Source organism: Stegodyphus dumicola, chromosome 8 (genome assembly GCF_044657685.1).
Source record: "Stegodyphus dumicola isolate Sdum_Otavi_A_Nest chromosome 8, ASM4465768v1".
NCBI lineage: Eukaryota > Metazoa > Arthropoda > Arachnida > Araneae > Eresidae > Stegodyphus > Stegodyphus dumicola.
The window spans coordinates 35,344,007-35,358,363 of NC_140775.1; the positions used below are offsets into that span (position 1 = coordinate 35,344,007).

The window sequence follows — 14,357 nt, forward strand, 5'->3', positions numbered from 1 at the left end:
ATTAAAATTTATTTCAATACACTTATAACTGTTTCTAGCATTCTCTCTATTTTCATTAGTACACTTTAACTATTTTACCTTTTTGATTGACGTCTCCCCTAAAAAAGGATGGTCTTTGTTTCTGTCATCCCTTTAGGTATTACTTTATACTGTACACTGCAAGTTTTATTTAGCCAGAGCTATTTCTTCATTTTTGAATGAAACTGTTCCAGCTGGAGCCCAAAATAGGATGAAGTCTTGTATTTTATTATTTAATTAACTATTTATTCTTCATTTAATAATTTACTGTATTTTTAATATTTTATTAATTATTTTTTATTTATATTTGTTTTTCTTGACAGGCTTCACTTCCTCCAGCACTTCTAATTTTAGAAATTAAACTCTGCTACAAGCTCTATAAGCAGCAGCAAATAAGCCTGTGAACTAAAAATAATTTAGTTCTAAAATGTTGAAAAATGTTATATTTCATTTGAAGAAAACATTTGTAATAAATTAAAAATGAAGTTTAATACAGTAGTGAGAGATTGAGATTTAATTAAAAGCAAGGTATGAAAATATCAATGCATCCTTATAAAGACAGTTTATCAGCTTTGTTTTGGCTTAATGGAGGAAAATGGGATACGTAATAAAAGTATGCTTTCCTATTTATCAAACTAACTTTTCAGACTTTCAGACTTGCATTTTCCTCCCAGCACAAACTTCACTTATTCATCACAATGAATCGGTTATTATCAGTATTTAACAGTAGCAAACACTACAAAAATACATTTTAAAACATTTATGTAAAAGCTTATGATAATGAATCTTGAATATATAAAATCTTGTTATATTTCAACAATGGCTGGTTAACATTTACAACTGATTTATATACTAGGGAATAGAAATTTTCAATCACCTCAATAAAATGAAATACTGTCCTCTCCCCCTCCCAAAAAAAATATTCTTTTCATTAAGAAAACACTGTTACAAGTAATTGTACTCATCGTAACTGCCTTTTACATTTCACAATAAAGAATTTGTGAAGACAATTTTTGCTTTAAAAGTAGCAATGTACATAATAATTTCTTCACCTGCAAGCCTCAAATATATATAAGCAGCTACAAAAAAGCATTTGCTTTGAAAAAAAAAAAAAAAAAAGACTTGAAAACTACGATCACACATTAAGCATCTAATAAAATATGTATATACACATACTAATTCAGAGGTGTCTCATACAGCAAATGTTCTGCTAAACAAATATGGACATGGATAAAAAATGTCTCCCATTATGAAATGCATGTGAATACAGTAACATATTAAATCCCAAATGAAAACTGTTTATGTTAAGCAATGCATAGCTACAAAAATGCATTTTCATATAATAATACATAAAAAGCAAAACAACAGGAAAGTAAATATACTTCTAACACTAAATTACCAATTAAAAATTGTTGTAAGCTCTGTTTGGATGAAATATGAGAAAACAAGAAAGGAAATTTCTTTAGATGAGGCAGAGGAAAACAGAAAGAGTCTAGTGCCTGGTTTGTACTGTTGGAGAGATCAAAGATCCTTTAATGAAATCGAAAAAGATCTCCCAGCTAAGCAATGTCATCTCGGTCAAACTGATGTGAACAAAGTTGATTGAAATTTTCAATAACAATACCATGCACTTTCTGAAGACTATCCTGAGGAGAGGAAAGCAAATCAGTTTAAGCATCTTCCTGAAATGTCGATCACAAATTAACAGATGCAGAAGATGATCAAAGATAATTCAGTCCTCTACCTCTCTAACAGATGATAAATATATAACCCTAAATTGACCTTAAAAACTATGAACGTATATACATATTATAACGTATATACGAAATGTATTTACATACATGGTGTATGTAAATACATTTCGTAACAACTGTATTACTAGTATTTCTAACATTTGTGAAGTTATTAACATTTTAGAAAGTTTTTATGCTTTTTTTATTATTATTATTTTTATTTAATTCTAGACCTGATTACAGAACAGATAAAAATTATTCCCATAAACTAACGAGAAATAGCATCTTGCAGAACCAATGCCCTCCTGAAATGTCCTGCATATACTATAATTTGCTTCGTTAATATTCGTAATTAGATCAGAAAATCACATAATTTTTTTAAAGTATATTATACTTGTAGATTTGATTAAAACACACATATAAACATATCTGTTTCAATATAATAATGAACTGCACTTGATCTCAAATATTGACTTTCATTACTTATATAATATAAGCAATTTTGAAGGATTTATTTTTATCATAAACCAAGTCCAACCTTTTTCACAAATGTCTGTGCATGTATATGTGATGATAGATAATGCGGATCTTATAAATGATCACATGCAATATGTGAATTTTTGGAATTTGTTTGACAAAGAAAAGTGACCATCTCTAAAAAAGATGATATAAAGAATAAAACAGATTTTCATCTCACTGTTTATATGAATCACTATTTTTGTTAATAAACACTGAACTAAAAAGTTTAAATCTTGGATTACAGATGAGACAAATCTTTCCATTATGACATTGTCACTGATGAAATGAAAGGTCAGAACTCCCATTGATGGAAATATTTCTATGCAATAAACTTCCTATTATCTTCCAATTAATCTATGTTATCTAAATGATAATTTTTAGTTTTTTATTATGCATTACATCTACTATTAATCACTTTCAATTTTGAAATCATTTCAAGGAATGTGGCTTTTGCTGTATTACTTATGCATCATAAATCTGCTCATTGTATATAAAAATCGGGGATATAACATCGTTCCATAACAATATATCATAAAAATAACAATATTATATTTTAAAAATTAACAAAAATAATAATAACATCACCAACACTTCTTATAAAAAATTTATCATAAACTTGCAACTATATTATAATAACATAAATATAATTTTTTAATATGTACTCTTTTGCAAAAAAATCGAAGCACCAAGAAGGACTTTTCTGACGAAATTTGGTATGCAGAAACATCTTGTTGAACATATAAATGATCAAAGTTTCAAGGCAAATGAACAGGAATTGCGATCATAGCGTCTAATTTGCAAAGTATAAAACCATTAACAGAGGCGGGAAATTTTTCTTTTTTTTGTTGCTGCCATTGTAATTCCATAAAGAAGCAACTAAAGATGCCATTGCGAGGATATCGAAGATCTTAAAGACAACTAAATGACTTCGAATGTAGTCGCATTGTAGGGTTGCGTGAAGCTAGGTGGTCATACCAAGCAATAGCCCGCCACCTGCAGCGTACAGACACTGTTGTGCAAAGATGTTGGCAGCAATGGTTGACACAAGGAAATTGTCAATGAAATGAAGGCTCTAGAAGGCCAAGGAGCACAGACACGAGGCAAGATAGGATGATTGTTCTTTTGAAGCGATACATGAACCATCGTGTCCATGTCTGGAGAGGACGGGGCCAGCAGTTCCAATCAGCCTGATCCCACAGCATCGGCGGAGGCGTCTGGAGTGGTGCCGATCATCATGGTTGCCATAAGACTGGGATGTATAGTGTTCAGCAATGAATCTCGCTTCACTCTTGAAGTGAGAAACTCTTCACTCTTGAAGCGATACATGAACCATTGTGTTCATGTCTGGAGAGGACTGGACCAGCAGTCCCAATCAGCCTTTGTTTTACAAAATCATACAGCCATAACCCCAGGTGTGATGGTGTCGGATTCTATTTCTTATGACAGCAGGTCACCATTGTCAGCCTCCGTATATCTTTAACAGCTCAACAATATGCTGATACCATCCTGCGGCTGGTTGCATTACCCTTCATGGCATGTCATCCTGGGGTCATTTTCCAACAAGATAATGCCAGGCCACATACCACTCTCATATCTCTGGACCGTCTTTGTGTGGTTGATACTCTTCCTTGGCCAGCAAGGTCACCAGACATTTCACCAATTGAGCATGTCTGAGACATAGTAGACCGCCAGATTCAGGCACCACAAAATATCGCAGATCTGGAGCGACAACTGATAAATGCCTGGTAGAATGACATTAAGAACCTCTACCATTCCTTGCCTCGACGAATTCAAGCATGCATTGCCGCCAGGGGCGGTTCGACCAACTACTAATTTGAACACTCAATGGGTGATAGTGAGCCAAGAAGAGGTACTATGACCTTGATTTTTTTAATCATTTTATTATTTGTGTATGAGCTATACACATATTCAATTTCATCAAAAATGACCACATACTTCATGGTGCTTTGATTTTTTTTTTGTAAAAGAGTGCGTTAAGCATTTTATTAGCTTTCATCTTGTATACTTTGTACATGATAAACTTTATGGTAACAATCTTTTGTATAAGATAAAACAGGTGATGTCTTTATAGCAGTTTTCAATTGCTGACTTTCTAAAAAGGCATTCATGATAAATTTATTAAAATCTGTTACTTGAGGATGATTTTTGTAAGTCTCAATCTGAAAGATAAAAAAAAACACATGAAAATAAATGGCACTGAAATGCAATAAGACATCAGAAAATTATATGCTATATAAAATGGAAAATCTTATAAATATTATCAAAATATAAAACTGAATTTATCATATTCATGAAAATTCCTGAAGCATATATTTTTGTACCTTTTTTTGGAAAGTGTATCACTTGAAAAAATTGACTACAAACCACTGATTATATAAGCGCTATAACTGAACTCATGCCATGCCACTTTTTTTTTTAATAACAGAATATTTTATTGCATATCCAAAAGAGAGCATATGATGATTATATTCTATACATAATCAAGCAGAGTCAGAGAATAATAATTTTTATAAAATAATAATGGATTACATTCTTTTTTTTTCCAAGCTGATAAAAATAACAAATTTTATACCTTAAAACACTAATATTTTTTAATAATACATCAAAAGAAAGTTTCAAAAATACGTAATAATTTTTTTTTTCTTTACTCTTATTTTTTTAGGACAAATAATCATATCCAATAAATTTTAAATTAGATTCACCGATTCTAAATAATTACTAATTAAATGGGCAAAAGACAAAAAATATGACATCCAAGTGCTCATGTCTACTATGCTCTCTTGGCACATTGTCTATTTTCAGAATTTTTAAAAGTGCCTACTTTGAAATTTATTCAATGATATAATTTGAAAGTACGATTCTGGAGAAACTGCTGATGAAATTTTTATTACTTCTTATAAATCACTTCATGGTAACAAGTAAGATTGTATTTTTCAAATATATTTTCAATCATAATATCAAGTTTTTAAAATCTAGGCACTAGCAATTAACATACCCAAGATTTTGAAACTTTATTAACTAGATGAGGCATTGAATGTATTTAATACAGTACAAAATCCGAAATTCGGACTTGTCGGGACTTTGGCGATTCCGGATTTGGGATTTTTCCGGATATTAGATCATCAATTTAAATCTGGTAAGATGGCATGCAGAAATTATACAATTTAAAAATATGAAATTGTAATTCATGAAATAAAGAACAATTATGATCTAAAAGGTATCCAAATTTACAAAAAAAAAAAGCTTAATATTTATTTGTTTACTTTATTAAACATTTCATTCAATGTAAGTTGTTTAAGTTGCTTCCATAAAAAATTCAAAAAGTTCCTTTTTCTTATGTCATATACAGTTGACTTTCTAATGCCATACTCCTCGCAGAATTTTGAGACGAATATGCCTTTATCCATTTTCTGCAGCAATTCCCCTTTTTGGTTAATGGACATCGAAACATGGTTTTGCTTTGTAGATCCTTAGGCAGCTCCAGAATTGGAAAGATAATTTTAGCCTAGCTGAGCCTTTTCAGGCCGGGGCTTTGGTAGCAGTAAAAGCCTTGAAAGGACAGGGAATCTTGAACTGAATGCTTTCCCCCTTTAAGAAATCACCTCCTATTTGCAACAAAGATTCTTGTGTGTAGTTTAATGGATTCTCAGAGGGGTGCATCTATGTCGAAAAAGGAAGGGAAGTGTAGGGATTAGTGACCAGACTTCAAGATGCTTTTTGACACTGAGGGAAAATTTCATATTACAGTTGTTCTGGATTTAGACTACTGGGAAATGTGTAAACCTCCGTTGAAGAAAATGCCATTCTTTATATTATAGGACGTTACTTTCGTTTTAAATTACACTGCAAAACTATGTGTCTTTACTAAGTGTTTACAATAATTATTTCTATCATACCTTTATATTAATGTTATGTCCAAAAATTTTTCAACTATTTGATTATTTCCTTGAACAATTTAAAATTTAACCAGTCTTCATCTCCGTCTTTTTTTCTGTTAAATGTCCTTGTAATTTTTAATTTGTTTTGGTATATATTATCAAATATAGCTATATCTTTGAACTTTCTTCCATACAGGGAATAATTAAAAAATAAACCCTTAAAGCTATAGAAATGATTAAAGTTCAGTGGAACTGTTAAAATTATGCTCTTTAGGTGTAATGAAATTTTAATTTTACATAATTGTTCAAAATCTGTTTGATAACATACTATTTAAGGACGAAACTTTCAACAAATTAGAATATAACTGGTTTAATTAAAAATAATTTAATTTTATTGTAGACTGTTAGTACTGCAATGTCCAACTACATAAGTGCTACTGATTAAAATTCAGTTCTTTTCCAAAATTAATGCATAATAAAACAGAAGCTCAAAAACCTTTTTAGAATATTTTAGTTTTAAAAATTAAAAAAAAAAAAAAAAAAAATTATTTAATCATGTACCATTTTATACTGTTTATTGAAAATTAGAAAGTGATATATTTCAAGTATTAATAATAGAATGAATTTAAGTCATTAAAAATGTCAAATTATTTAGTATCAAACCCATAATTCAAAATGTAAATTCCATTTGTCTTTTTTTTTTCTATTTGTCTAAAACTAAATTCCCAGCCTCACAAAGGGAACGTGTTCACTTGGGTATGAAAATTTAGGTAAATTTCTTAGTGCAAAGAGTTTTTCAAATTGAAGGGAAAATTGTTTGTTATGCATAGTGTCTGCAAAAACTGTGGGACAAAAGTTACATAATAATTAGTTGTCTTCAATACTGTACAGTCAAAAGTCGTTAATTCGGACACCCATAATTCGGAATGATCTATAATCCGGACCTCAAAACTAAAAACTTTCTGCACATGCGCATAGGCGTTTACGCGTGCGCGTCAGACCTTTTACGACTGCGCATATGAGTGTGCGTAAGTGCAGAATACGTTTTCGCGTGCGCGTTTTATGTATAATGGACGTATAAGCTAAATAATTATCTATTTCAGTTAATGTTGATGACTGCGTTGTTCCTTAATTTTCGAATTGGATCCGGCTTATTATTTTTTGCAGACTGTAAGAGCAATTTTATAAAAGTAAGCTTAAACTTTCGATTATATCAAATAGAATTTCCGATATATATTTGTTAATATGTAAAGGATCTAATACGAAAGTATGTTTTGAAATCCGAAATCTGTTTAGTAAATTTCACGCTGGTCGGCGGGGGGAACGCCGCGGGGGGGCGCGTAATGAATTGGAAGTTGATCTGTCAGCACTATCCTTATCTTCAGCGCAGATGTTTTTATTTTATTTGGCTTATAATTCCTTACCAAATGTAGTATTTCATCTCGATATGCTCCATCTTTGATATGATTTAAAACAAGTTCCTCGTCATTATAATTCGCTTCCGATAGCGAAGAAAAGTGACAGAGGTTATTGAAAACGAAAAAATTTCGATTGACAAATTAGTTGGTGTTCTTGACACAGCAATTATAGGACTTGAACAGCGGAACTTTGTAACTGAAAAAGAAATCATGTCTGTTTAATAGAATTAAAGAGAAAGTATTATCACATGAAATGAAGCAAAACTTAAACAACTTACATTGAAAGAAATGTTTAATAAAGTAAACAAATAAATATTAAGCTTTTTCTTTTTGCAAATTTTGATACCCTTTAGATCATAATTGTTCTTTATTTCATAAATTACGGTTTCATATTTTTAATTTTAGAATTTCTGCATGCCATCTTACGAGATTTAAACTGATGATCTATAATCCGGAAAAATCGATAATCCGGAATCGCCGAAGTCCCGACGAGTCCGGATTAACGATTTTTAACTGTATTATGTTATTCTATATTATGCTACATAACTTAGCACATTAAGAGAAATTTCCAGATAATTTCAGGTGCCTGGTCAGCAAATTCCTCCTGTTTGAAATTGTCGTTGCATGTGAATTTTTCTATTTCCTCTATTGTTTAAACCAGTTCGTTTCAACTTCAGACTGTCTTTGTAGCAGCTTTGACATCAACCATGGCAGCATATTTTGTATGGTGAAATTTAAATTCTACGATATGTTAGCAAGTATCTTTACTTGCAGTTACTCAAAAAAATCTTCATTGTCAGGTCATGCGAAATCTATACTGACACAGTTGAACTAACTGTTTTTCTCTTTTTTATTGAAAATTTGGCAGCTATTCATTGGTTTCATTAACACCTCGGTCATTATGCAGTCGTATCGAAACTATTTCATAACTGAGTACCCAAGGTATGCCCTCAGAAATTTGACCTTGAACATAGTTGCTGAGATACATGTCTAATGGCTGTCAAAGGCATTCAATCACTTAAACACTCAAGGTTCAGAAATTCAGATGGGGAACATGTGTAGTCTTAGAACAATGATTTGTAGATTATTTGAGAGCTTTTACATCCTGTTTGTATTCTAGGAGCTCAACGGACAGTGAAATTTCACAAATGCTACTGTAATCCATTCTGAACATCTTACTTCAAAATTATTTGACCGTCGTAAAATCGAGACACTGATACGGAAGTACCTTTTAAAATAACACTACATCAATACATCTAGAATCTAATGGCTAGAGATGACCTTTCAAACTGATTGACTAGTTTTAGTGTATCTACGATTTCCAGGTTGCAGACTGAAATTGTAAAAATATTGCTGTTTCTTTGACACAAAACTTATATTTATGTTCTTGTGATTTGTTTGAATAACAGTACCATCACAGTAAACTTTCGTGTGTGAAGGTCACTTCAGCATAAACAGATATATATGGAAATAAAGACAGACACACCTGTTAAGAATTAACTGATAAGAATGTAAGAAAAAGTGCTCATACATGTATACAAGTACGTGGGAATTTATATTTGTTTATTGAAATGTATACCTACATATCCATGTAGTATGATGCATGTTTGCATTGATATAATATGGTATAAGTGCATATATGCACACATAAAGCGGAAAGCATGTGTACCCTTAAATGGGAATAACGTATATACAGACACGTACATGTACACACACAGGCACACATATGCATTTATACATATGTGTCTTGCGTGTGGATTTATGCATACATGTACAAACTTCATCACTAAGCCCTTGAAGAAGTTTTCGTATTTCTTCTTCGGTCAGACCTCTTTTCCTTTTCAGCATATTGCTAGAAAAATGTCAAAATAATTAAAAAAAAAAAAAAACTTACGAAAATATGCAACATTCTAAAGCAACGCAAGGCTCTGTTTGCAATTTACAAACGCAGTTATCGTGAATTTTGTAGCTATGTAGCTACAAGAACTAAAAGGGAAAAATTGGGAAAAACCGGAATCTTAACACAAAGATCTTTGAAAGAGATAAGTGGTTAAAACGCCAGGGACGTCAAATTTGACATTTCACCCTACTCTTTCAGCCTGGAAAATGGGGGAAAAAGGACATGGCCACTAAAGTGGACAACCCTATCCTTTCAAACAGAGGACTCTATGGCTACTATAATGGCCATTCCATCCTCAAAATGTTAATAGCGCCCATTATACATTATTGGCTATGTATCACAAGATTGGCGACGAAAGCCCAGTTGTTTCACTAATTGTCTTGCTCCTAATGAGCACTGAATTAAGCCAGAATTGTATTAGTTTAGTAGAATTGTAAATGTACTATACCTACATTTATTTCTTGCACATGCTGAAAACTAACCTTTGTCCTGAATAAATAAACTCCCACATATACTTAAGGCTTTATCTATGGCCGGCGTCAGATACCGCCTGATGCAGTCTCTACAAGTCTTAAATTCTGCTACAAAGCACTTTCCTAAGTTCTAAATTTTCACCGCGCCTAAACTTTGGATCCCAGGTGCTTTCCCTAAATCATAAGAAACTTCTTATCCCTTAATTTTTCCGCCTGGTGCTTTCCCAAATTCCAAAAATTTCGTCTTCCCTAAATTCTGCCGCCGCTTCTGGGCTTATGGTGAATAACATATCAGTTATCCTTAATAACTGAACTCAGTGGCGCAAACAGCCCTTCTGCAGTGCCCCGAAATCTGCTGTCTTAACGTGGGCCCCGGGGTGCGTAAGCATATGCCTTGAACAAGTGGTCAGCTTGGTCGCAAGGACCCCCAGTGTCCCCAAGCAAACTTGGTGCTCATTTTATCGACCCAAGGGATGGAAATCAAGGGATGAAAGGCTGAGTCGACCTTGCCCAGCCTGGGGTTGGCGCCCCAAAAATGTGGTGCTGCTGCGGGATGCGCTAGCCACTGCGCCGCCGGGCCTCATTCTTAATTACAATAGCACTAAATGTAATCTTTTAGACTATGAGTTTCATTAACAAAATCTATTTTTAGCATATGAAAAAAAATTTTTGTTGAATTTTTCTTCGTCAACATTTCTTAGAACATTTAAAAAATCTATAATCATCACCAAGAGTAATGTTAGCATAAAAGGTTGCCACACTATTGTTATTCAATTACTAATATAAAAAAGAAAGGTTTAGACATCTCTGCATGAGTTATTACTGAAGCTTTCATGTACTGATAAACATGCGGTGATGAATGCAAAATATAATAAATAATGACTTGCCAGGTCGGCGTCAGGGGTATAAAATAGGTAAACGTTTGGTTTGAGATATATGCTAAGTAGATACTCAGCTACGGAGCCAACTTATTAATCTCACAAATTTATGCTTACATGATTGTTTTTCCATTACGGGGTACAGTCAAAAGTTGTTAATTCGGACACCCATAATCTGGACCTCAAAGCTACAAACTTTCTGCGCTTACGCATGCGCATAGGCATTTATGCATGCGCGTAAGACCTTTACGGCTGTGCATATGCGTGTGCGCAAGCGCATAATGTTGGCAGTGGTGATAAAGGCAAAGCATATTTTGCTTCTCTTAAATAAAGCTAAGACTAATCTAAATAAAATTCAAGCTTTATTCCGTAAATTAAAATAAAAGAGCTAACACTGTAGCCTTTACATTTAAAATCATTTGATTGAAAGCAAACTAGCATTATGCTAACTCATAATAACACAAGAGAACAAGACATTCGCCAATACCGGCGTACATATATATAATACTCGGCCAACCCGCCGATCTTGACGTCATCGGCCAATCAGCGGCAACCACGTTAGCTTACCGCCAATTGACCTCCGATCAAAATTTGCATGTGGAAAACTAAAGTCAACAAACGGACCTCTTTTCCTCATGCAAAGACAAAACAAAGCTTAGACAGAAGTTCATAGTTCAATTCTATTATATGAAAATACTTATTGTCTTTAAACACTGAAAACAACTAAACAAAACTTTCTTAAATTAACAGCAGTCGCTGCTTTTGTAAATAAGTCCGCAGTATTTAATTTACTGGTGATGAATTCAAGGTCAAACACTCCATCATTTACTAGTCTTCTAACAAAGTGATATTTTACGTCTATGTGCTTAGTTCGGCGATTTTCTATTGGCGATCTAGAAAAATCAATGGCAGACTTGTTATCACAAAATAGTTTACACTGTCTTAAATTAAAATTTCATCTTGTAAGACATTTTTTGTCCACATTAATTCCTTCACTGCTTCAGATAAGGCGATATACTCTGCTTCCATGGTTGATAAACTTACACATTTTTGTTTAACAGTTTTCCAGATTACCGGTACTTCATCTAAATATAATATAAATCCTCCCATGGACACACGGTCATCTCTATTACTTGCATAATCAGCATCTGAATAACAATATAAATTTATATGTTTAATTTTCGATAAATTTAACATATATAATTTAGTACTATTGAGATAACCAAGCAATTTCAACAATGCTTCCCAATGCCTAATTCCAGGATTCTCCTGAAATTGTGATAAGATATTAACTGCATATGTAATATCAGGTCTTGTCCTGTTAGCTACAAACATTAAACATCCTAACAGATTTCTAAAGGGTAATGTATGCATTTCCGCAATTTCTGCACTTGTAGATGGACAATCTAATTTTGTAAGAATAGCACCTTTAGCTATGGGAAGTGAAGTTATTGGTATCTGGAAATGTTTAAATTTTTCAAAAATTTCTTCGATATATTTTTGCTGATGTATAAAAACCCCATTCTCATTCTCTAAGAATTCAATTCCAAGTAACGTTTTAGTTTTGCCTAATACTTTAAGATAAAAAAACTTACTCAGCTGTGAAATTACTTTATCTATACTATATTGATCTTTACTAAAAATCACAATATCATCTACATATAACATTTGAACTCTTATAAACACAATTACAAATTCACAAAACCATTCACGGCCGCTTTGATGTAGACCGTAAATGGCCTTGTGTAATAAACACACTTTATTTTCCTCTTCGATAAATCCCTCTGGTTGGGTCATATATATTTTCTCATTTAGGCTTGCATATAAATATGCGTTCTTTACATCTAACTGACAATTAGTCCATCCATATAAACATACTAGGATAGTGAAAAATATTCTTATGATTGAAAAATTTACTACAGGACTGTAAACATCATCAAAATCTTCACCTCTTTTCTGCCTGAATCCCTTGTGCTACTAAACGTGCTTTGTATCTAACCACTTGATTGTTTTCATTTCTTTTTAGCGTATAGACCCATTTGTTTCCTATCACAGTTTTATTTTCTGGCTTTTCGACTAATTCCCAAACCTTCCTTTTCTTCATTGTGTCAATTTCTTCTTTCATTGCCTTATCCCATTCTTCGGCATTTACTGATTTTCGTGCTTCTTTAAAATTTTGTTTGATAATAATTTCTACGGAATTTGCCTCTTCAGACACGGAGCTAGTCTCCTGTTCTACAAAATTAACTTTCCCCGAGTATTCGTTTTTTCCACTAAAATCGAACTTATCTTTTTCAAATTTAATATTTCTTTCCTCACAATACTTTTCAATATCATTATAGGATCTAAAATGGGTGTCTGTTCCCTCTACATAATAATATATGTCTGTACGTGTTCCATCTGGCCTTTTAACTGCTTTTCTTTGCCAGTTTAAATCTGATACTTCTTTCAGAGTAGATTTGTCATCTGACAACTTTATTTCTTCTCTAGAAATTTCCTGGTCTTCATCTGATTCTGCTAATAGCTCAGATTCCTCTAGTCTTTTAAATTTAGGTTTTGATTTCTGTTCCTGGATGCCGTTTGCTGCATAAAGTTTTTCATAAAACTTCACATTACAGGTTTCTATTAATCTGTGTTCTTCTGGCAGCCATATCCTATAACCCCTAGTTTCCTTCGCATATCCTACCATGATTCCTTCTTTGCACTTCATTTGTAATTTATTTCTAATCTGTTTTGGCATGCCAACATAGGCTTTACAACCAAATATTTTTAAATAAAAAACACTGGGTTTTCTGTTTAGGAACATTTCATAAAGGGTTCGGTTGCTTTTATGACATACTCTGTTCCACGTATGTACGAAACAGCCAAGAGCTTCTGCCCACCATTCTTTTCCCATTTTACCATCATTAAGCATAGCTTTAACTGCGTCTAATGCCATTCGGTTAAAATGTTCACACACACCATTCTCTTCTGGGGTGTACGCATTTGTGCGTTCAACACTAATTCCATTTTCGGCTAAGTACCCTTCGAATTGCCTGTTACAGAACTCCGCACCGTTATCGGTGCGTAAACTTATTATTTTTCTATTCGTCAGTCTTTCCATTTGCCTATGATAGTTCTTAAAGTTGTAGAACGATTCATTTTTATTTTTCATACAATACACTGTTACTAATCTACTATGGTCAGCCACAATAGCAAGAAAATATTTACTCCCACCCTTAGATGGAACTGGTAGTGGGCCACAGACATCTAAATAAACCAACTGCAATGGTTTATCCGATCTCTTCGGAACAGTTTTAAAAGATATTCTACTAGATTTAGCAATAATACACGATTCACACCTCTCTATTGGTTTTCCAATTTCTGGTAACCCTTTCACACTTTGATTCTTACTAGTTTTCTTAATATAATCAAAATTTACATGGCTAAATCTCCGATGCCATAGCATAGCATCGTCTACTTTATTTAACCTTCCGATTTCTGTACCATAACCAACCTCTTTTTTATCTCTTGCATATC

At 32.8% G+C, this 14,357-nt stretch overlaps 1 protein-coding gene across 1 annotated transcript in view; it reads right to left on the reverse strand.

Annotated features, from left to right (window-relative positions):
• Positions 1-517: 517 nt before the first annotated feature.
• Positions 518-14,357, reverse strand: part of LOC118200504 (uncharacterized) — a 104,531-nt gene continuing 90,691 nt past the window's right edge. The window contains exon 6 of the mRNA XM_085821736.1: positions 518-4,450. Coding sequence (XP_085677862.1) covers positions 4,277-4,450 — 174 coding nt within the window. The 3' untranslated portion in view covers positions 518-4,276. The remainder of the gene's footprint in view (positions 4,451-14,357) is intronic.